Source organism: Doryrhamphus excisus, linkage group LG5, assembly GCF_037039965.1.
Source record: "Doryrhamphus excisus strain RoL-2023G ecotype Guam linkage group LG5, RoL_Dexc_Guam_v1.1, whole genome shotgun sequence".
NCBI classification, from domain to species: domain Eukaryota; kingdom Metazoa; phylum Chordata; class Actinopteri; order Syngnathiformes; family Syngnathidae; genus Doryrhamphus; species Doryrhamphus excisus.
The window spans coordinates 13,704,425-13,725,499 of record NC_136361.1 but is presented as its reverse complement, the minus strand read 5'-3'; the positions used below and the strand labels follow the sequence as shown (position 1 = coordinate 13,725,499).

General features: G+C 43.5%; 3 protein-coding genes across 9 annotated transcripts; 2 read left to right on the top strand and 1 right to left on the bottom strand.

Moving 5' to 3' along the window:
• Positions 1–21: 21 nt before the first annotated feature.
• Positions 22–2,403, bottom strand: tmem79b (transmembrane protein 79b). Of its 3 annotated transcripts, none has more exons than XM_058052940.2 (5): positions 2,246–2,403; positions 1,121–1,485; positions 862–1,056; positions 574–796; positions 22–446 (listed from the first exon to the last, which is right to left on the bottom strand). In XM_058052940.2, the coding sequence occupies exons 2-5, from the start codon at positions 1,452–1,454 to the stop codon at positions 242–244; spliced, it is 957 nt and encodes a 318-aa protein (XP_057908923.2). In that variant the 5' UTR covers positions 1,455–1,485; positions 2,246–2,403; the 3' UTR covers positions 22–241. The 3 variants fall into 3 exon arrangements, with proteins under 3 accessions (XP_057908923.2, XP_057908922.2, XP_057908921.2); XM_058052939.2 differs by lacking the exon at positions 2,246–2,403 and adding an exon at positions 1,781–1,883 and having other exon boundaries at positions 1,121–1,475; XM_058052938.2 differs by lacking the exon at positions 2,246–2,403 and adding an exon at positions 1,781–1,911 and having other exon boundaries at positions 23–446.
• Positions 2,404–2,433: 30 nt separating this feature from the next.
• On the top strand, positions 2,434–15,893 carry arhgef2b (rho/rac guanine nucleotide exchange factor (GEF) 2b). The gene is made up of 22 exons (XM_058052927.2): positions 2,434–2,789; positions 5,109–5,256; positions 5,343–5,410; positions 7,135–7,198; positions 7,273–7,405; positions 7,473–7,576; positions 7,956–8,099; positions 8,165–8,415; positions 10,075–10,200; positions 10,399–10,516; positions 10,598–10,846; positions 10,907–10,983; positions 11,059–11,231; positions 11,328–11,395; positions 11,464–11,667; positions 11,730–11,807; positions 11,875–11,930; positions 13,737–13,778; positions 13,836–13,886; positions 13,956–14,228; positions 14,309–14,456; positions 14,913–15,893. The coding sequence occupies exons 1-22, from the start codon at positions 2,733–2,735 to the stop codon at positions 14,960–14,962; spliced, it is 2,682 nt and encodes an 893-aa protein (XP_057908910.2). The 5' UTR covers positions 2,434–2,732; the 3' UTR covers positions 14,963–15,893.
• LOC131105133 (uncharacterized) lies at positions 15,769–21,073 on the top strand. 5 transcript variants are annotated; one of them, XM_058052945.2, is made up of 9 exons: positions 15,769–15,967; positions 16,299–16,497; positions 16,565–16,698; positions 16,781–16,898; positions 19,842–19,912; positions 20,052–20,127; positions 20,459–20,521; positions 20,597–20,666; positions 20,748–21,073. In XM_058052945.2, the coding sequence occupies exons 2-9, from the start codon at positions 16,363–16,365 to the stop codon at positions 20,828–20,830; spliced, it is 750 nt and encodes a 249-aa protein (XP_057908928.2). In that variant the 5' UTR covers positions 15,769–15,967; positions 16,299–16,362; the 3' UTR covers positions 20,831–21,073. The 5 variants fall into 5 exon arrangements, with proteins under 5 accessions (XP_057908928.2, XP_057908930.2, XP_057908931.2 ...); XM_058052947.2 differs by lacking the exon at positions 20,052–20,127 and adding an exon at positions 20,304–20,379 and having other exon boundaries at positions 15,774–15,967; positions 16,341–16,497; XM_058052948.2 differs by lacking the exon at positions 20,052–20,127 and adding an exon at positions 20,304–20,379 and having other exon boundaries at positions 15,774–15,974; positions 16,341–16,497.
• The last annotated feature ends 2 nt before the right edge of the window (positions 21,074–21,075 follow it).

The window sequence follows — 21,075 nt, the reverse complement described above, 5'->3', positions numbered from 1 at the left end:
AACACTGAGCTGGTCATCAGGGAAAACTGACTGGATTTGTGGATTAATTTTCTTTTATTATGAAATCTGAAGGTTTGTGTAAACAAAAACTGGTTTTCAAATTATTATCAAGTTATATACATGATAAAATGCAAGGAAACATGAGAACGGCTCTTTCCGCAACAGGAAAGGGCCAAATAATGAGTGGGAAGCAGTACAGGAAGTAGCGTGTTCCAACTGAAAACTGATTGCTGGACAGTGTTCATCCCCAGAACCTCTGTTTTCTGGAAGGTGTCGTCAAGACCTCCTTAGTTTTGTCAGACAAACTGAAGATCAATGCTGATGGCTCCATTGTGAAGATGAAGACCATGTTGGCGACCATCATAACAAGAATGGGTAGGAATGACAAACCAAATCCAAAACCACGAATGCTGCTGCCAAATGCAGCAGCCACCCAGTAAGCCAACCTGGAGGAAGAAAAATGTTCATTTCAGCTTCATACTGAGCACCTGTTTAGCCCACTATCAGCATTTCCATTCATTTGTTACTCTTAAACTTTTATCAAAAAACATGAACACCAATTTAAATTCTCACCGTCCAATGGCAAAAATTATGGTGAGAAGAGGCACCAGCTTCAGCTGCTCCTGGCTCAGGTACATCGCCATGACGACCAGCTGCAGGAAGTAGAGCAGGAACAAGGTGACTGAGTCCGACATGAAGCCTCTGTGAAGCTTGACATCCTGAAGCTGCTGCTCGTCCTTGAATAAAGGCTGAATGATGCCAAATCTGAGTCTGCTGATACCTAGAACCAGCCATCCTGGTGTGCAAAGAGACAGGTGGCAGTGAAGTCACCGAGTATGTTCGGATTTTCATGGAGCTCACCTAAAATGACTGGCGTGGCTGCAATCACAGAACAGCGCAATGTGTAGACCAGCCTGAAAGGGGCACCATCCAGTATGGGGGCATCAAATGGCAAGAATACAAATCCTCCCCAGACAAGGAAGGGGAAGAAAATTGCTGAAGTCATCAGGGAGACGCATATCTTTAAGTTATCCCTACTGGGACAGCCCCGGCCATCTGAAACAAATGTTGATGAAAGCCCCACCCACCTATGACCAAAATGGAAGATAGGTGTATTTACCTGTGGTTTGGGGCGTGTCTTCACGCCAGTCGTACGGGAAGCCATGTTGGTTGAAACCCTGAGAGACGTTTTGAGGACTCTTGTCTATTTCCCCCATTGTTTCACTTTGTCTTGATGAGGACAGTGACTGAATCACTGCAGGTTGGAACACCTGAGCAGCTTTCTCGGGCAGCTGGTTCTCTTCAGGTTCCTCGTTTTCACCTCTCTTTACATTCAACACCTGTTTGCTGTCTTCCCAACTGGTTAAACTTCTCAACGACTTCTCTGATCTTGTATCTCTGTCTTCTATCTGTCCTTCTGTCTGCATGTCCTCAGGCAAGCTGTAAGTCTCCATCTTTGGAGGCTTTACCCACTCCTGTTTGGGTCTTTCACAATTATTATTTTTTTAATCAACAAGTAGTTAAGTTTACATGTTAGTAATTTCATTTGTTAAATATGTAAAAACAATAGCTGGTGTCAATCAGAGGTAATTCGAGAAGTTAATTTAATGTCGTCACGTTTGGGTGACGTCACGCATCACGTCAATAAAAGACGTTAATATTACGAAAATGCCTTAGCAATCATCAGGTTGTTATGCTATGCTAACATGCTAACGACGGCTAGCAACTAAACTTGATCAAATACATTGAAAGACGTTTTGAAAAGTAAAATTAAACTAACCGCTGACAACGCAGGTCCTGTCGAGTTGTGGTTAAGGTGTGGTCGCCAGGTGACTGAAAGGTAAAGTCCTCTTAAAGGGCAAGTCCTATTTTTCTTAAAGCTGCTGGAAACCTTTTACTTTTGACCATACTGTTATACATACAAATACATACAAATGCAAAACTGCCATGGTTGTAATGGTTCTATTTCATATTTATATTATTTAAATTTGTTTGTGTCGTCTTTGTGAAGCTCACACTGAGAAACGTATTGCCCTTTGCGAAGATATGAATATGAACATGAAATAAATGTAATTACAGTTCCAGCTTTAGTCACCAGTAAGATAATGTCATGTCAACAATTTCTGACATATTTCTAATTTGTTTGTCTTTTTAACATGTAATTTTGTTGATGAGTCGGAACCGATACACAAATGTATAGTATATACAGTTTATATTTGATATGTCACTTTTGAATGAAAGTTACCTTTATTTCACTGCGTTTGTCTTTCTTCATATAATGGGCGTACACCGGTTGGGCGGTGTTAGTACGAGGGGTTCCACGTCAGCAAGGGTCGCGCAGGCATCCCATTTTGTGCTGTATTTGGCGGTCACGTGACATTCGACAGCAATTTGAATGGCTCTGGAGCGTCACGTGATCAAATGACACGCTGCCATGGCGATGAAGTCTACCTCCAGGTTTCGGCTCGTCTCGATATTGAAATCGAACCCGTCTGGTGTGTCCTGGGCGGGACTACTTATACGACCGGCTAAGGGATTGGTTGAAAGCGACAACAGTGCGTTGAGCTCTGATTGGACACAAGTGTGGACACCAGCTGTCAGTCCCAGTCAAGCTACGCCCCTGCGTTCAGACCGCAGACTGTTTCTGGACCGGGACCCAAAACCTTGGCTGATTCCGGCAGATATCGATCAGTGATCGGTGATTGATTGGTCCCCTTGGACGGACGGACGGGATGTCCCGGCTGTTGGAGGGAAGGAAGGCGGACAAGATGAAAGACATGAACGTAAAGGTGAGCTCATCCCAAACAAGAAAGAAAGGGGCACGCGCTCGCTTCCTCTCTGCCACAATCATTGATGATCGATTATCGATGATCGATTGTAGATGATTGACGGTCCAAACACGATTAGGCAGCTTTAATTGAGCGTTGATCTCACTTTGAGCTTTTCCCCGTCGGTTCCGCTTTTTTTCTCTTTTTGTTAGCGCGGACACATCTGGACCGCTTCTTCCGTTATTGAGCATTACTTTGAGCTTTTATTGCTTGTATTGATTACTTATCAGGCCAATAATTGTTGGTTGTTGCAATGAGAACAGTTTGCGCGTGTGCAAAGAGAATAAAAACACCGGAAATTTAAACGTTTTTTCTATTTTTAGGTTTGAAAAACTTCACATTTCTCTCACATTTCTCTCGCCGGCACGAGCGTGTGCGCGTTGTGTGTGTGTGTAAACGTGTATGTGTGTGTTGACTTTGTAACCGCACACATCCATTTTGCGTGTGTTTCGGTGAGCTTGTCCGTTACAAGCAGCGTGGCCGCTTTGTCCTGCAGGAGGAAACGAGTGGGGGAGGGGTAGCCGTGTGCGCGCGCACGTGTGTGCGCGTGTTTCCAACCAGGAAGTCTCCAACTGTATTGGAAATGTAACATTTGACCGGAAAAAAAGTTGAAAAATAAGCATTGGATGTTAAGAATAGTCAAAGAGTTTCTAGCGCGTGCGCACATACTGCAGAATGTGAGTACCAGCTGAGATATAAAAGTGCATAAATCAATCAGACCAATTCATTTTGATAGTATTTCTTGTTATTAATTGTTGCCATGTCAACAGCCCTTGTCTCTGTTGACAAGCTGTCCTGTTTGCTCACTTTAGCCACGCCCCCAATTACTGCAGTGGTGTGGACTTTGCCCCTTATAATACAGTAATTTACATCATTTACATGTCATTTTCTTACATGTTTCCAAGTAGTTACATGGAACATAATAGAGGTCTTGCTCAAACTAAATGGACCAAAAAGCTGTTGTCTCAGCCCCTGGACTGCTGGTGGTTGTGGTTCTGTCTTGGGGACTTGAGTGATGAAGAAGCTTGGAAAGCTCTTGGTCTCATGACTCATGTCATCTGATCTTAAGTCTTTTGCCTTTTCACTAAGTCTGACATGATTAAAAACAACTATTATATCTCACTGCACACAACTATTATACAGTCTTTTATTATGGTCAGCCTCAGGCACATCCGTACAGTGACCATGCTGTCTAATCAGCACCTTGATATGTCACACATTTGAGGTGGACAAATTATACAAACTTTACATTTTTGAGCTTATTAAAAATGGGAGCAAAAAGTATAGCGTGTATCACTACACGCACAAGTATTATATTAGACTGTTATTCTAACCGACCAGTCTAGCGTGTACCCTGCTTCTTACCGAAATTCAGCTGGGATAGGCTCCAGCATACTCCCGCGACCATAGTGAGGATAAACGGCATAGAAAATGGATGGTTGTTATTCTACACACATTTCCTGTCCCTCATTTTGTAGAGCAGAAGGTGTCTTCATGTCCAAACAAATGGATGTACTTGGTAGTAAGAGTATCCAAACCTAAGTTTCCTGTCAGGCCATGGCACTTTGTAAACATTTTAAAAACAAAATCAAAAGTGATAATGCAAGGATAGAAATGCTAATAAGACACAGCTGATATGCAGGGTGTTTTTTTTCCGCTCAAGTATATTTCACTTAGAATACTGAATTGCTTTCCGCATTTTATTTTTTACAGACCTTTTTTACAGTTTTTACAGCCCTCGTCTCAAAACTTTTGTACATATCTTTGCTCATGGATAAATGAAGCTGCTTGTTCAGTGACTTTTAGTGCTAGAGTAGTGATACAGTGGCTATTCTCATATTCACCATTCAGCATTCACAATGCTGCTAATTGTGAGAAATCACCGCCCTTTTTTTGCTGTTTCTCTCCAAAAATAGGCCTTTGTGTTTTTTTTTTTTTTTTTTTTCAGAAAACCCATTTTATTCACCCTAAGTAGGTAATCATTTATATATGCGTGATATTAAAGCATAAATGGTCATGTGGGGGGTGGGGGCAGGCTATGTGGATTTTTTTATGGAGTTATATAACGGTTGCCTTTCTCCTTGGATCATGCTTCTATGTATTTAGCTTTTTGTAGCGAGTGGACAATGGTACTTGAAGAGAGAGTCACACAACAGTCACACGTAGAGTAGGACATATACCTCGCTGCAAACTGACACATGCAATAACAATTGTTGCTTGTTTATCAGTAGTAATAATAATTGTCGATTGTAGTAACAATACTTGTTGGTTTGTGATCAGAACAAAGAGAAAGAGCGTCAGAAGGAGCGGGAGAAGGAGGCCCGTTCCAGTAAAGGTCATCTCTTCACCTCCCTCACCGTCTCCTCCACCACCTTGTGTTCCGCATGCAACAGGAGCATCACCGCCAAGGAGGCGCTCAGCTGCCCCGGTAACACACAAACACACACAAACACACGTGCATGTCATCAATAAAGTCATTTACCGTCTGATTGACTGATTGATTTGCTGTGTCAGCATGTAACGTCACCATTCACAACCGCTGCAGAGACAGTCTGGCTAGCTGTGCCAAGATGAAACAGAAGGTAACTTGATTTCAACAACAAAAGTCATGTTAGTCCACGATTGCTAAGATTGTACATCTCTTCTTGCCTGCTTGTCAAGCTCCTTTGCGTGCAAATGAATGCATGCAAGTCTTATTATCACTAACAATATTGTCATGTTGGCACTAATAATAATACTTTATAAGTCATAGGCAATAACAATGATAATACCACTAACAAAAGTATGTCGTACTACCACCGGCTATAGTACATAGCTCGTAACACTAGCTATGTAAATATCCTGATTTCAACCTTTCAGATGTGACTATTAATTTCCTTGAAAACTTGAAAACTCTTTGTGTTTCTGGCAAAATAAGATTTTTTTTTGGAAAAGAGCAATTGACATGTTTGCCTCTTTCTTATATCTTACGAAGCAAACTATTGCAGAGATGTGTGCGTAAAGCATGCATAAGAACACTAATTATCACATACTACGGTATTAATTGGCCCTGTACCCTAGAAACCGCCCATGAATGATACGGGAAAAGGCCGAAATGATACTGATAAAATATAGAGGTTAACCATGTCCAGTATCAGCCCCCGTAGCTGTCCACTCAGAGCGCGCTGCTCTGGTATCGTGCCCGTGAAACAACCAATCAGAGAACAGAGCACGAGAGTGAACACACAGTTTACACTGTTTAGATATAATACATGTAATAAACTGAACATTTTCTGGAAACAAAATGGTCTTTTGATTAAATAGTACGTGATAATAAGCTCATGATTAAATAGTATGTGATAATAAGATCATCACATGGTTTGTCTGGTATCAGGCCCAGTATCATGCCCTATAACCTATAAGTATGTGATTTATCCACTTGTGCATAGGAAAATGCATACATTTATGCACAACTCTTACCATCCGTGTACACATGCGTACACACAAAACCTAGTGGTAGAACAGTAAAACTACATCTAAACTACATACTCATCTTGCTACGTGCTTCACAACAAGGCACGCCAAGACGAGCCGATGCCAAATGCAAAGCCTGCCTTCCTCACTCTCGATGATTTTGGGGAGGGGAAAAGTCCATTCATGCAATCTTATTAAAATAGTTGCAACCCGATGATAATGTAACATTGCCACTGATGATGTAATATTTCAATGAACAATAATATAATATGGCTGCACGGTGGAGGAGTAGATAACGCACAGGCCATACAGCTAGGAGACCTAAGTTCGATTCCACCCTTTGGCATCTCCGTGTGGAGTTTGCATGTTCTCCCCGTGCATGCGCGGATTTTCTCCGGGTACTCCGGTTTCCTCCCACATTCCAAAAACATGCTAGGTTAATTGGCGACTCCAAATTGTCCATAGGTATGAATGTGAGTGTGAATGGTTGTTTGTCTATATGTGTCCTGTGATTGGCTGGCCACCAGTCCAGAATGTACCCCGCCTTTTGCCCGAAGACAGCTGGGATAGGCTCCTGCACGGCCGTGATCCTTCTGAGGATAAGCGGTAGAAAATGAATGAATGAATTAATAATATAATATTAGCACTAAAACAATTAACAATATTACAATATACTAACACTAATAATACATAGCATATTTACGATGACTAATAAATGCAGTAGCCATGAGTGTAGTATGACTACTAATACAGTAGTATGTATACTATGAGTAATACATGTAGTAGTTCTGAGTGTGTACTTAGTGTGTAAAGACGGACACAATGTGGATGTGCGTGTGTGTGTGTGTCCCAGCAACAGAAGTTGGCGATGGCGAGGAACAGTTCTGCCCTTCAGAATGTGGCTCTACGGGCAAAGAGTGAGTGAACGAGTCAGAAGTTGTCGTCTGGATGCTATTTGTGGTTGTTGATATCAACTTGCATCACTCTTCAGCCCCAATTATTAAGGAGCGTCCCAGCTCGGCTATCTACCCGTCAGACAGCCTCCGACAGTCTCTGCTCGGCTCACGGCGCGTTCGTTCGGGCCTGTCGCTTGGCAAGAGCGTCTCCACCAATAACATTGCTGGGTGAGTGTGAGGAGCACGCTCATTGGTCCGCAGATGACATCAACACTTCCTGTCTGTCTGCGTCCAGAGTCAGTGAGGAACATGTGGGTCTAAGGAGGATTCTGTCTCAGTCCACCGAGTCTCTGAACTTCAGGAGCAGGACATTGTCCATGGAGTCTCTCACTGACGACGGTATGTTAACGCCTTTATTTTCATGATGTATTTGTTTTTCTCGGGCGGTCGAGTGGTTAGTGCGCAGACCTCACAGCTTGGAGACCAGGGTTCAAATCCACCCTCGGCTATCTCTGTGTGGAGTTTGCATGTTCTCCCCGTGCATGCATGGGTTTAAACATGCTAGGTTAATTGGTGACTCCAAATTGTCCATAGGTATGAATGTGAGTGTGAATGGTTGTTTGTCTATATGTGCCCTGTGATTGGCTGGCGACCAGTCCAGGGTGTACCCTGCCTCTCAGCTGGGATAGGCTCCAGCACCCCCGCGACCCTCGTGAGGAAAAGCGGTAGAAAATGAATGAATGAATGCTTTTTTTCTCTTGGTACTGCTGGGTTGAAGGAGAGTGGTGGTGGAGCCCCCTGCTGGAGGAGCTGCAGGTGGAGGGCCGCAGCGTTCAGGCTGACAGTTGGAGTCTCGTTGTGGAGCCAAAGTTTCTCCAGACGCTCCATAAAGACGTGATCAAACAACAGGACGTCATATACGGTAACATGCATGCACAAACTTTTAACATAACCGCCATCTTGAATGACATCGTTAAATGTCTGCAGAGCTGATTCAGACGGAATTTCACCACGTGCGGACGCTGCGGATTATGGAGGGCGTGTACAGGCGGGGGATGCTGGAGGAGGTGATGCTGGAGGCGGGCGTGGTTCACACCATTTTCCCATGTCTGGACCAGCTGCTAGAATACCACTCAGCCTTCCTGTCCCAACTTCTGGCAAAGAGGAAGCAGGGCGCCGTGGAGGGAAGCTCCACCAACTTCATCGTCCCAAACATCGGAGAGTTGCTGCTCACACAGGTGATGATGCCACACAATCGGACAGGTGATGACTAGGGATGTAGCCGATCCAGTGTCGGTATCGGGTTATGATACCAGCGTAAATCGGAAATTCCGAGATTACTGATCCATGAGCCACATCTGTGCTTTAGTATTGTCTGCTTGTTGGAGCCAAAAGAATAGCAACAAACGTAACCAAATGAGTATCGGCGGACATAACAATGCACTGCAGGCATCATCATTTGTGGAAGACACTTCGGCCTGATGCTTTCACGGCCACACAAAACAGTCGGACATCACAAACTCTCAACTCTATACAAACCTTAGTCGCTAGAATATCATACCTGCCTGTATAGAGCAGCCTCATATATAATATATATATATTGATATAATCAATAATGATGATGTAGCAACCTGGTTGTTATGTGTGATGTTAGTCTGTTATGTCTGTGTTGTCCAACTGTCTGTGAAGCCCTGAACATGTCAGACTGAGAGCTTAGGTGTGCGTCACTGCACGTCTGGAGTAAGGCTCGACCGATACATCGGCCGGCCGATATATCGGGCCGATATTTGCGTTTTTTTTACTTGTATCGGTATCGGCCGATACGCGCGGGGGTTCACAATGTATTTTTCCACCGCATGATTTACAGTCAGGCATCCGCCGAGGCAGCTTTGTGTTGCCCCGGCGGCAGAGGACCCCAGCCCCACTGTTGAATCACATCAAGGCCACGTTTTCACAAGTAATAGAGTTAGCTTGCTTTTAACACTTTACTAAGCCCATCACAATTCACTGGGTGATCGCTAGGCATAAGAGTTTAAGTCACGGTGTGACAACAAGAAAGCCCAAAAACATCACATACCAACGCAACAGACAAATAAAAGCACTGCCACTAGTTGAGCAGAACAAGAATGAATAATTATGCAACTTCAAATGCGTGTCGTATTGTGTGTGCGCTCTCTCCGAGCATGCACGCACAAAAGGAATTGGAGCAGCCGTGTCTGCTTATGAGTGGTCTTTATCGAGCACAACACCAACTTTAATGATGAGAGAAATGTTTTATATATCGTACTAAATTGTGTCAGTGTGATGTGTTTGTGTGTGTGGGGGGAGGGGTGCGCGTCACGCTGCGGAGGAGCAGTCATCACATCGATGCTAGATAAATTTAAACTACGACAGAAATGTTTTGCACATGGTTGAATATTTATTCCTTTTAAAATTGAAGAAAGCTGAATCCTACTGTGTTCAGTGTTTACATTTCAATAAATATTTGTTTAAACATGAGACCTGTAATATTTGTTATCATGGTCATTTTTTCATGTAAGTTGAGGGATCAAAAGCAGTATCGGCCACAAATATCGGCCCAAGCAACCATCGGTTGAGGGTGGAAAAAATCGATATCGGCATCGGCCCCAAAAAAACATATCGGTCGATCCCTAGTCTGGAGACAGCTACATTTTCTGATATTCTTTTGGCGCGGTTGCATATTTAAGCAAACAGAGCTTGGTATGAGAATGGTATCGATTATTGGCAGATATCCAAATTCAGGTATCGCGGATGTGGTGATTACATCATAGACACACTGGTAATCGGGTGAAATGATTGGTTAGGTGTTGTGTGTGTGTGTGTGCGGTAGAAAAGTAATTTAAAAGACATAAAAGTTGTGCATTTGTGTTGTATAGTTTTCAGGTCAGTGTGCAGAAGACATGAAGAAAGTTTACTCCGAGTTCTGCAGTCGCCATCCCAAAGCTGTAAAACTCTACAAAGACGTTCTAACGCGAGACAGAAGGCTCCAGCAGTTCATCAGGGTGAGCATGTCCTACACTTGGACTTGGACCTGCTAGTTGTTGTCTTTATTGGCGTAAGATGGGGCATGCTGATAATATAGGGAAATCTAAGTCTCCTCCTCATGATCTCCAAGCTGTCCAGTCTCCTCTGTGGTCCAGCGAGGTTTTTGAAAGTTCTACGCTAACATATCTGCTTTGCTGATGGTTCCTCATGCTCAGCGTGCCTGTCGCGGACCTCTGCTGCGTCGCCATGGCGTCCAGGAGTGTATCCTGCTGGTCACCCAAAGGATCACTAAATATCCCGTTCTCCTTCAGAGACTCCTCGACAACACCAAAGGTATGTACACACGATAGTGAGAAACTGGCTGTCAAGGTCCAAACCCAAAGTGCCGTCATCTCACCATGTGACCTCCTTCAGGTAACGAGGAGGAGGCGCAAGCTCTTAACCAAGCATTGGTCCTCCTCAAGGAGCTGATCAGCTCAGTGGATCAGGAGGTTCTGGAGCTAGACCGAACCAGGAGGCTGCAGGAAGTCCAGGCCCGTTTGGACCCCCGTGCACAAGCAGTTGTCCGGGATGGAGGAGTGTTCCGAGGAGGAGAGCTACAGCGAAGGAGGCTCCTGCATGAAGGAATGCTCTTCTGGAAGGTCCAAGGCTCCAGGATGAAAGGTAGAACATGTGGGTGGAGCTTATAAAGTCACATGTCCTGACCTGTGCATGTGTGTGTAGATGTTCAGGTGCTGCTGATGTCGGACATCTTGGTCTTCCTTCAAGAGAAGGACCAAAAGTTCACGTTTGCCTCCTTTGTAAGTTTACACTTGACCTTCAGATGTCATGAGACACGTCCACATCTAACGTGTGTGTGTTTGTGTGTATGTCAGGACAAGTCCCCCGTGGTCTCTCTCAACAAGCTGATTGTCAGAGATATAGCCAATCAGGAGCGAGGAATGTACCTGATCAGTGACTCCACCCCTCCAGAGATGTACGAGCTGCATGCTTCCTCTAAAGATGACCGACGCACCTGGATGACCCGGATCCAGCAGGCTACACTCAGGTCTGGACTGTGTGGACTGTCTCTAGTACTTCTTTCAAGAGTACAAAGTGTACTACGTGTTGAGTAATATTAGCGTGTGTGTGTGTGTGTGTGCAGTTGTCCATCCAGAGAAGAATTCCCTCTGATTGAAACAGAAGACAAGGCTTTACTGCGACGACTCAAAGGTAAGACAAGTCCACTTCATCTTTTTCTGCTCCTGCTCGTCTTCATTTTTACTCCTCCTCTCCTCCAGCCGACATCTTGCAGAAGGATCGGGAGGTGTTGGAGCTCCTGCAGGAGCGCGTCACCTTGTTCTCCGAGCTCGTGGAGGCAACAGGAAAAGGCGGCGCTGGAGATGCCAGCACGTCATCACGGTCTGTCAACAGGAACTTGTTTCGAGCAGACACCACTCACACTCCTCCTGCTGAGCCGCTGCTCACGGCCGCCATTTCTGAAGGTACAGTTTTTTTTTTTGTCATTTTAAAACTGATGACTTCAACTTCTGCTTTTTGTGTTCAGTGGACAAACTGAGCCACCTGCTGGCAGGATCCAGCATCACTAAAGCATCTGTCGCCAACGGCAACCAGGAGCTAACCAGTAAGTGGACTATCTTTAAATAAATGTCGAAATAATGAATAAATAATAAATAACACTTTTCTGTCAGACGGCGAACCTGCGTCACTCAACGGTTCTTTGGAGCTGAACATTAACTCTTCAAAGGTAAATGTTCTTGTAATATTCATACAGTCTTGTCATTCTACTAAAATATATCATTTAAATACAAACATCTTACATTTAATACATGTAATTATGATAAATGAAGTCTGCACGGTGTTCCAGTGGTTAGCATGTAGGCCACACAGTCAGGAGATTGGTAATACCTGGGTTTGCTTCTCCGTGAGTACTCTGGTTTCCTCCCACATTCAGCAACCCTAGTGAGGATAAGTGGCATAGAAAATGGACGGATTATGGTGGAAAATAAGTATTTGGTCACCTACAAACGAGCAAGGTTTTTGTCGCTTACAGACCTGTAACAACTTCTTTAAGAGGCTCCTGTCCTCCATTTGTTACCTGTATTAATAGCACCTGATTAAACTCATCATCAGTATAAAAGACACCTGTCCACAACGTCGAACCTGGTTTGAATGACCTACAGAGAGCTGGGACCAAAGTAACAAAGACCATCAGTAACCAAGGGCTCAAATCCTGCAGTGCCAGACGTGTCCCCCTGCTTAAGCCAGTACATGTCCAGGCTCAGGTTTGCTAGAGAGCATTTGGATAATCCAGAAGAGGATTGGGAGAATGCCATATGGTCAGATAAAACCAAAATCATTTTTTTCATTTTTTGGTAGAAAAAAAGAACTGAAGTTGAATCTTAGAACACCATACCTACTGTGAAGCATGGGGGTTAGTTTTTGCTGCAAAAGGACCTGGGATGCCTGATCATGTAAAGGAAAGAATGAATGGGGCCATGTATAGTGCCATTTTGAGTGGAAAATATCATTCCATCATCAAGGGCATTGAAGATGAAATAGTAGCTCTCTCTCAGTATAATGATCCATAACACACCACCCAGGCAATGAAGAAGTGGCTTCATAGTCCTGGAGAGGCCTAGCCTCAAACCCATAGAATAATTTTTGGAGGGAGTTGAATATCTGTATTGCCCAGCAACAGCCCCAACACATCACTGCTCTAGAGGAGATCTGCATGGAGGAATGGGCCAAAATACTAGCAAGAGAGTGTGAAAACCTTGTGAAGACTTATATAATTAGTTTGACCTGTCATTGGTATATAACAAAGTATTGAGATGAACTTTTCTTATTGACCAAATACTTACTTTCCACCATAATTCGACAATTAATTTGTTTTTTTTTCCCGATTTTGTCTTGTCGTTGAGATATACCTGTAATGAAAATTTGAGACCTCTCGTCTTTTAAGTGGGAGACTGCGCACAATTGGTTGGCTGACTAATTACTTTTTTGCCCCACTGTACGTATATGTTACATTTATTCATTTATTCTTTGTTAATTGGCGACTCCAAATTGTTCATAGGTATGAATGTGAGTGTGAATGGTTGTTTATCTATTTGGGCCCTGTGATTGGTTGGCAACCAGTTCAGGGTGAACCCCTCCCCCTCTTGGCCGAAGACAGCTGGGATAGGCTCCAGCATGCCTCATGACCCTTGTGAGGATAAGTCGTATAGAAAATGGATAGATGGATGTTATTTATAATTACACAGAATAAACTTATTTATACATTTTTCATTAATAATTTAATTAATAATTTAATTATATATTTTGGTCATATTTATTTCTTTATGATTTAATTACTACAGTATTTTAAAATACTGAAATTGTTTTGTTTTTATGAATGAAAGTACAATTTTTTGTAGAATTTGTTTATTATATGTGGATTTTAGGCATAGTCTGTATAAGATCACATCCAATATAATTTACAACTATAACTTTTGAGACTATTGTAAATAATGCAGAATAAAAGGTTGAAGCTTTTGTTTTTTTCTTGCAGGACACAAACGGAAACCAGCTGCAAGAAAGGACATTAAAAGAGGTAAATATTTTGATGCAGTGTGGTGTAACGGCAGACACTAATGGTGTGTTTCCACAGGAAGTGTGTCAGCGTCTGGTCAGTTTGAGCACGCAACTTCACGCCCTTCAGGTCAGACCACCGCAGAAACATCTCATCACAGCAGGTTCATCTCCTCTGACATGTTAACTCTGCCCCCAGGCGGCCGTGATTCGTCAGGACTCCATGCTGGAACTCTTTGTCAAAACGACCCCTGTTCCTGGCCCGGCCTCCGGCCCACGCCTCAATCGGTCCGTGTCACGGGACACAGGCCTGGATGGAAGCGGGGATGTGGCGCTGCTTCGGCGGCAGCTGGAGCTTCTTCAGGAGGAAGTGACACGGCTGCGTCTCAAGGAGGGGGAGCCTCTAAAAGAGGAGGCGGAGCCATGCAGCAGGAGGAGGAGCAACGGCAGTGATGCCATTAAGGGAGAACAGGTGCACGTTATTTTTATGTTTGTACCTGTCATAGGGAGATTTTTGTTAGCAACCACTTCATTAGTTGTCTGATTGAGCAGGCAAGGAGAAGGCGGGGCAGCCGAGAGTTGGAACCACACCCCCTCGCTCCATTGGCCACTCATGACCCGGTTGACCAATTAGACGGTGTTCAGGAAAGAGATGAGGAAGACATTGTGAAGATTTCACCTCGCTCTGACAGCCCTAGAGGTCAGCTGATGACGTAACATATTATTATCACATACTGTGTGTATGATTGTTGTTGTCATTATTGTTGTATTAATAACATTGTAACATAATGCTAATAATATATAATAGGGCCGCACGGTGGAGAGTGATTAGCATGTAGGCCACACAGTCAGGTGATGCTTGGGTGTCTCTGCGTGGAGTTTGCATGTTCTCCCTGTGCATGCGTCCAAAAATCATGCATGTTAGGTAAATTGGCGACTCCAAATTCTCCATACAATGGGCTGGTGGCCTACAAGCCCATGGTGTACCCTGCCTCAAAGACAGCTGGGATAGGCTCCGCGACCCGAGTGAGGATAAGAGGCATAGAAAATGGATGGATGAATATATGCATATATATCATAATCATTTATAATACTTCTAATATTACAAAATTATATATCCTTTATGATAATGTATCATTATTTTTTCTGTTTTTAGATCTGCAGGACATTCCAGAAGAAAGCGAGTGTGGAGCAGATCCCAGTTAATGTATCACTGTGATGTCGCGGTGATTTCACTGTGATGTCACAGCTAAACAAGGAAAAAGTTGATGTCGTGATGTCATTTCCTGCTCCAGAAACAGCTGTTTCGCTCATAAAACAGGAAGTGTGTCACTGGAGTGGGCGGAGCTAATGACTTTGGAAAAATCCCACTCAAAGAGATTTGGACGGGTGACTACATATGGACACTATTTATTTATTACGTAAATGTAGTTTGTTGGTTTTTGTAGAAAAGCCAGCGTTTAATGCATGTCCAAGAAAAAAGAGGTGACAGGCCTTGTTGGTGTTAATTGTTGCTCTGTATTATTGAAATATCTGAAATGTAACAGGGAAACTGGAGACATGGACACAAAGTCACGACACGATTGTGGACACCAACTTCCAGTGACTTTCAGCTGATCCGTCTTATGTATTTTCATCAAGATAGAACATTTTTTTCTCAAGAGAAATGTGTACATGATTTTTAAGTTCTTCATAAAATATCACATAATCGCTGCATGCCTCTTTAATTTTCATCTTCATTACTTTATTATGATTGAGATATATAAAAATAAATGCATTTGAGCGATAGAAATATAGCGATCTAGAAATCTAAGATAACTAGTGTACACTTTACGTGTCTCAGTTATAGAAATGCTGTATAACAATTTAGAAATCTAAGACTTGAGAAAAAACTCGTGCAATAAAGAACTGAAACGGCTAAATAAACTTTCGAACTAGGCCGTCGTCCTAGTACGTCACTTCCTGTTAGGAACAACGCGGAAGAGGTGGAGTCCCAGTTGGGAGTTGGTTGAATACGGAAGCCGACCAGACCCGGACCAGTCACCGCACCGAGACCAAAACTACAACCCTCCTAGCCACATACTTAATAACTAGATGCTGAGGCGCTGATTGTTTTTTTTTCGTCCTCTTAAGACGTCATACGCACATTCCGCCTGCTAGCTGCTAACCACTAGTTAGCCTGCTAGCTGCTAACGTCGGAGACTCGGCCAGGTAAGAAGTGCGTGTCACCTGTTTGCTGCTAACATGCTACATGGCCTTCCGTAGTCAATTGGTGATCGATCCAAGTTTGGATGTTTGTAAAAAAGTGAGATGTTTGTTCGGTGACATCAGAACAATGTGTGGGTTGAACAACACGTCTGGACCCGCCCGCACCCTGCTCCAGTTCCTTCTTTGTTGGGACCCGTCAAGTTTTACGGGAATAGGAAGTGTCTTTATTCATTTGTGTACTGTTGTCCGGATTGCTGATATAATTGCATTTGTACACAAATGGACTTCATGTAATGTCACCACCTGTGTTCAGACAAAGTTCATTCTCCAACAGGCGCCGCCCCCTGACACACTTGTTTGACTTGTTTGTACAAAGTAACTTGCTAAAAGAAGAAACCATGAGTGGAGGAGTGAACAGCATCGAGGCAGTGAAGAGGAAGATCAAAGTTCTTCAAGGACAAGCTGAAGAAGCTGAAGAAAGAGCAGAGAAGCTCCAAGGACAACTGGAGGAGGAGAAGAGGGCTCGGGAAGAGGTGCACGTTCACACGTTTACCTGTGTGTTGATTGGCTGTCATGTGACCTTGTTCTTCTTGTCGGCAGGCCGAGGCGGAAGTGGCGTCTCTAAGTCGTCGTCTCCAGATGACCGAGGACAACCTTGACCAGACCCATGAGCAGCTGACCACAGCCATCGGCAAACTGGACAAGCTGGAGAAGGTGGCCGACGAGAGCGAGAGGTATGACAAAACAAGCAGGCAGAGTAGTCGCTCGCTGGTCTATTTACTTGATGACATCATGATGATGGCCGTGCGTGTCCAGAGGGATTCGTGTGATCGAGACTCGAGCTATGAAGGACGAGGAGAAGATGGAACTTCTGAAGGTCGATCTCAAACAAGCCCAGATGATCGCAGAGGAGGCCGACCGCAAATACGAGGAGGTACGCACATGCAAATACGAGTTATTATTTTACATACATGACCCTGTAGCCACAAACGTGTTGGCATACAATCTAATTGTAATTGTAAATAATACGTCATAGTAAGTTCATATACATTTATTACAGAAGTAATGCAAGGATACTTTTTATGGAACATGATCTAAACATTTTTTTAATTAAACTAAACTGAATTATCATAAGTATTAGGGTAGATTATTATACAAAAGTCTGAAAAAACATGATCTGACCCCCTAAAATGGTCAGTTGCATGAAAAACCTGCTCCATTAAATTTTCAAAAAATGTAATAATATTTACAGATAGCTCAAAGACCTCAAAGTTGGTGGTGGGTAACAATGACTCGGCATAGACCGTATAGAGAGATTCATGTTGTGTATACAAATCATAACACATGTGACTGTTGTGAATAAACAATTTCCATGGGAATATCTACCTAGACCAGGGTTAGGCATAGGAATAGGGTAGATAATTGTTGTTGGGCTTGGATACTTCAATGCAGAAGCACCTAATCACTCAACTTTTTACTTTATGTTGTTTACTCATATTGCTACAACATCCAGATTCTTCTAATTGGTGACTAATGACCTCCAGTTGCAAATGTCTCTACGGCCACATCGGCAAAGTTAGGTCTCCACCTCTTGTATGTTTCAGAGCAGTTAGTTGGCCTGGCTTTCTTTGATCCCAATGTTCAAACAGCTACAGAATGGGAAATAGGAAAGTCACATCAAAGTTGCAGCATGGCTTATCCAGCATAGTGAACCGCAAGACTCTGTGACACATTATATCAGAGGGCTCTTTGAGCTCTTGGGTATATCAGCCAACTTTATGGATCATGATCCAGAAACATGGAGCAGCCAAGATGACTTTCTCAAAGGAGTGAAAGTCATCAAGAACAGAACATTAAGGTGACAAATGACCATGCCGAGCATGCAGTAGCACTAGTGCAAGAGACCAAACTGGTCTACAAAGACCAGTTGTAGTTCCTGCTGAAAGTTTTTTCTGAACATTGACACCGGTTTCCTGACAGCAAGAAGTCCACCTTGGCAGCAACTTCATAAGGTTTCATTCATTCATTTTCTACCGCTTATTCTCACGAGGGTCGCGGGGGTGCTGGAGCCTATCTCAGCTGTCTTCGGGCGAAGACTGGACTGGTCGCCAGCCGATCCCAGGGCAGATATAGACAAACAACCATTCACACTCACATTCATACCTATGGACAATTTGGAGTCGCCAATTAACCTAGCATGTTTTTGGAATGTGGGAAGAAACCAGAGTACCCGGAACATGCAAACTCCACACTGAGATGGCAGAGGGTGGAATCGAACCCTGGTCTCCTAGCTGTGAGGTCTGCGTGCCACCCTTCATAAGGTTTATTCAATGTAAATGAATGTAGACAAAAGTTAAAGGAAATACGTAAAACTTGTGCCTGTTTGTGCATCATCTTTAAAATTATAGTTGTTTTTACTGAAATGGCCCCCAAAGGCTGTGTCTCGTGAACTGAAGTAATAAGTCCATCCGTCTACTTATTTTTTATGCCACTTATCCACCTATGTTTCTTCAACAGCTGTTGAAGTAATAAGTCATGTTCTTTATTTGTATGTTCAACTAGTTGATTTGATGTGTTTGTTGGAGTTTAAAACAAAAGTGTAAGCACATATACGAAAAAAAATCACAATGCCGTACAAACGGGATTTAGAGTTTTTCACAGCTATCGTACATAAATGACTATATGTTTATATAATGAATATGTAATTAGATATGTAAAGCTGAGCATTAAAGGATGCTCTGTTTTGAAAACACAACTCCCTCTCTAAAATCACCGACAACGACTTTTTCTGTTGAGTCATTATTAGTTGCGGCCAACTTTGAGGCCTGTGAGCTACCTCTGAATATTATTCAATGTTGCTGGAAATGTTACAGGGTAAGTTTTGGGTTCTGTTTAAGGTTTCTTCCCCCGAGGGACTATTCCCTCATGTGGGGTTTCGGTTGCTTTAAAAAAAAGTAAAGTGGTACATACTAGGTACACAGTCCTTTCAAAGTGTTTATTTTAGACAGTACACATTCTGTAGTGTGGTTGTGTACACACAAACGACGATGATGGGACTAAGCAGACCTCAAAGTTGGTCACCACCAACCTTGTGCTAACTGTAAATAATATTACATTTTTGGGAATTTTTTTGTTATTTTTTCAGGCAGGTGAACCATTGTAGGCGGTCAGACTTTTGTATATGAACCACCCTATATGTATTTTACTCGCGTGACAGCATGTCATTTCTTTCTTAGTCACATTTCCAAATTATCATCTCATTAAATGACGCGTCTTTATTTTGTATTGCAAGCACAGCATTACACGCCTTTTGATGACTTATAGGTTGGATAAATGCAACCCGAGTGTTCATACTGCAGTAGCATCAGATACCTATCAGATTTATTTCTATATACAAATGAGGTCTGCGTCACATTTGAAATAATCGAATTGTGCTGTTCACACTGACATGAGATACAGGTCACATATGAGCAAAAAAATGGAATTGACCTTCAGTGTGAACATAGCCTCAGTCTTGTGTTATTGATACACTGTGTTCATAACTTACCTTTTAGCCCTCTCTCATCTGGGAACCAGAAGTCAATTGACCCCGGCTATAGTTCTTAAATAACACAGTTATAGTAATTAATTTTTTTTTTTTTTGGCTACAAAATAAGCCACAATGGAGCCAAATACCTTGGGTGTCTGGAATGGATTATTTGGATTTACATGTTTCCTGTGAGATAAATAGTTTTTGTACAATTTAATTTTAGACAGACCCTTTGGAATGGGTTAATAACTGAGGTACCACTGTATCGTGTTTGCATTTTGAGGAACCTCACACATTTTGTCACTTGGTGATCACATGACCTGACATGGCGTGGCGTCTGATTCACAGGTGGCTCGTAAGTTGGTGATGGGGGAGCGTGATCTGGAGCGCGCTGAAACCCGAGCAGAGCAAGCTGAAAGGTTACAATGCACACACAAACACACGCTTCCTGGTTGTTTAATGCACAAACAGCTTCCTCCTTCCTGCGTATCCACTTCCTGCTGCCTCCTTGCTGTGTACCCACTTCCTGCAAATCCACTTTCTGCCATGCGGCAATAGTAATGCTCGGAGCTTGGAGGAGCAGTTGAGGAGTTTGGACCAATCGGTGAAGAGCTTGCAGGCTTCTCAGGACAAGGTACTGAGGGTCCCCTGACCTCCTACCTGCTGTCAATCAGCTGACCTTTTGAACTCTGACCCTCAGCTGCTTCTTCAGCTCCTCCTCCTGCCGCTGCTGCTTGGTGCGCCACCGTCCCCCACAATGCATTGCAGCACAGGGCGCCGCATTCTGACCTTCTCTTTTGTGGTCTGCAGCAAAGGTCGCGAGTTGGAGGAGGAGCTGAAAACCCTTTCCGCGAGTTCAAAGAGTCTGGAGTCTCAGACTGAGAAGGTAGGAGGTCAGGGGTCAGCGTCAAGGCCTATGATTGGTCAGTACATCAACCAGTTTTGGGTTTTTTTTGCCTTTTCAGTTCTCCCAGCAGGAGGACCGCTACGAGGATGAGATCCGGAAACTGAGCAGTAAACTGAAGGAGGTGTGAAAGCAAACTCATGTTGTTTATTACTCGGCCACTAGCTTCCTGTTCATTCTGCATCTCCTTCCTGCGCAGGCCGAGACCAGAGCAGAGAACGCGGAGCGTACGGTGGCCAAACTGGAGAAAACCATTGACGGCCTGGAAGGTGCAGCAGTCCATCCCCATTGGCTGGCTTCAGCATGTTACATGACTGCAGTTTCTGACTGACGTTTATTTTTTTTTCCAGAGTCTCTGGAAACGGCCAAGAATGCCAACATAGAGTTGCACGCCACCCTCAACCAGACCATGGAGGAGCTCAACTCGTGCTGAACAACGGCGTCTCAAAGGGAACACTCGCAACCATTCCTCTTAATCAGTGGGATTAGTAGTCAAAAGCTCGCTTGATGATTTCTTGCTTGGCTCGGGGGAAACAGCCAATTGTATTTTTCTGCCAAACTAAAGGGGCCAATTAGAGGTGAGAGACACGCCTCTCTGGATGAAAACACCTGTTTTTATGCTGTGATGATGTCATCACAAGACGCTTTTTTCTAAAATAAAAGCACCAAGTTCAAATG

Excerpts from the sequence above, each read along its gene's own strand:
- tmem79b (XM_058052940.2), bottom strand. The coding sequence starts at position 1,454 with ATGGAGACTTACAGCTTGCCTGAGGACATGCAGACAGAAGGACAGATA. Across the intron at positions 797-861 it reads AGCCACGCCAGTCATTTTAG|GATGGCTGGTTCTAGGTATC; the intron begins GTGAGCTCCATG and ends TTTGCACACCAG. Across the intron at positions 447-573 it reads ATAATTTTTGCCATTGGACG|GTTGGCTTACTGGGTGGCTG; the intron begins GTGAGAATTTAA and ends TTCTTCCTCCAG.
- arhgef2b (XM_058052927.2), top strand. The coding sequence starts at position 2,733 with ATGTCCCGGCTGTTGGAGGGAAGGAAGGCGGACAAGATGAAAGACATG. Across the intron at positions 11,931-13,736 it reads TGAACATTAACTCTTCAAAG|GACACAAACGGAAACCAGCT; the intron begins GTAAATGTTCTT and ends TTTTTCTTGCAG. Across the intron at positions 13,779-13,835 it reads AAGAAAGGACATTAAAAGAG|GAAGTGTGTCAGCGTCTGGT; the intron begins GTAAATATTTTG and ends GTGTTTCCACAG.
- LOC131105133 (XM_058052945.2), top strand. The coding sequence starts at position 16,363 with ATGAGTGGAGGAGTGAACAGCATCGAGGCAGTGAAGAGGAAGATCAAA. Across the intron at positions 16,899-19,841 it reads CCGACCGCAAATACGAGGAG|GTGGCTCGTAAGTTGGTGAT; the intron begins GTACGCACATGC and ends TCTGATTCACAG. Across the intron at positions 20,128-20,458 it reads TGCAGGCTTCTCAGGACAAG|TTCTCCCAGCAGGAGGACCG; the intron begins GTACTGAGGGTC and ends TTGCCTTTTCAG.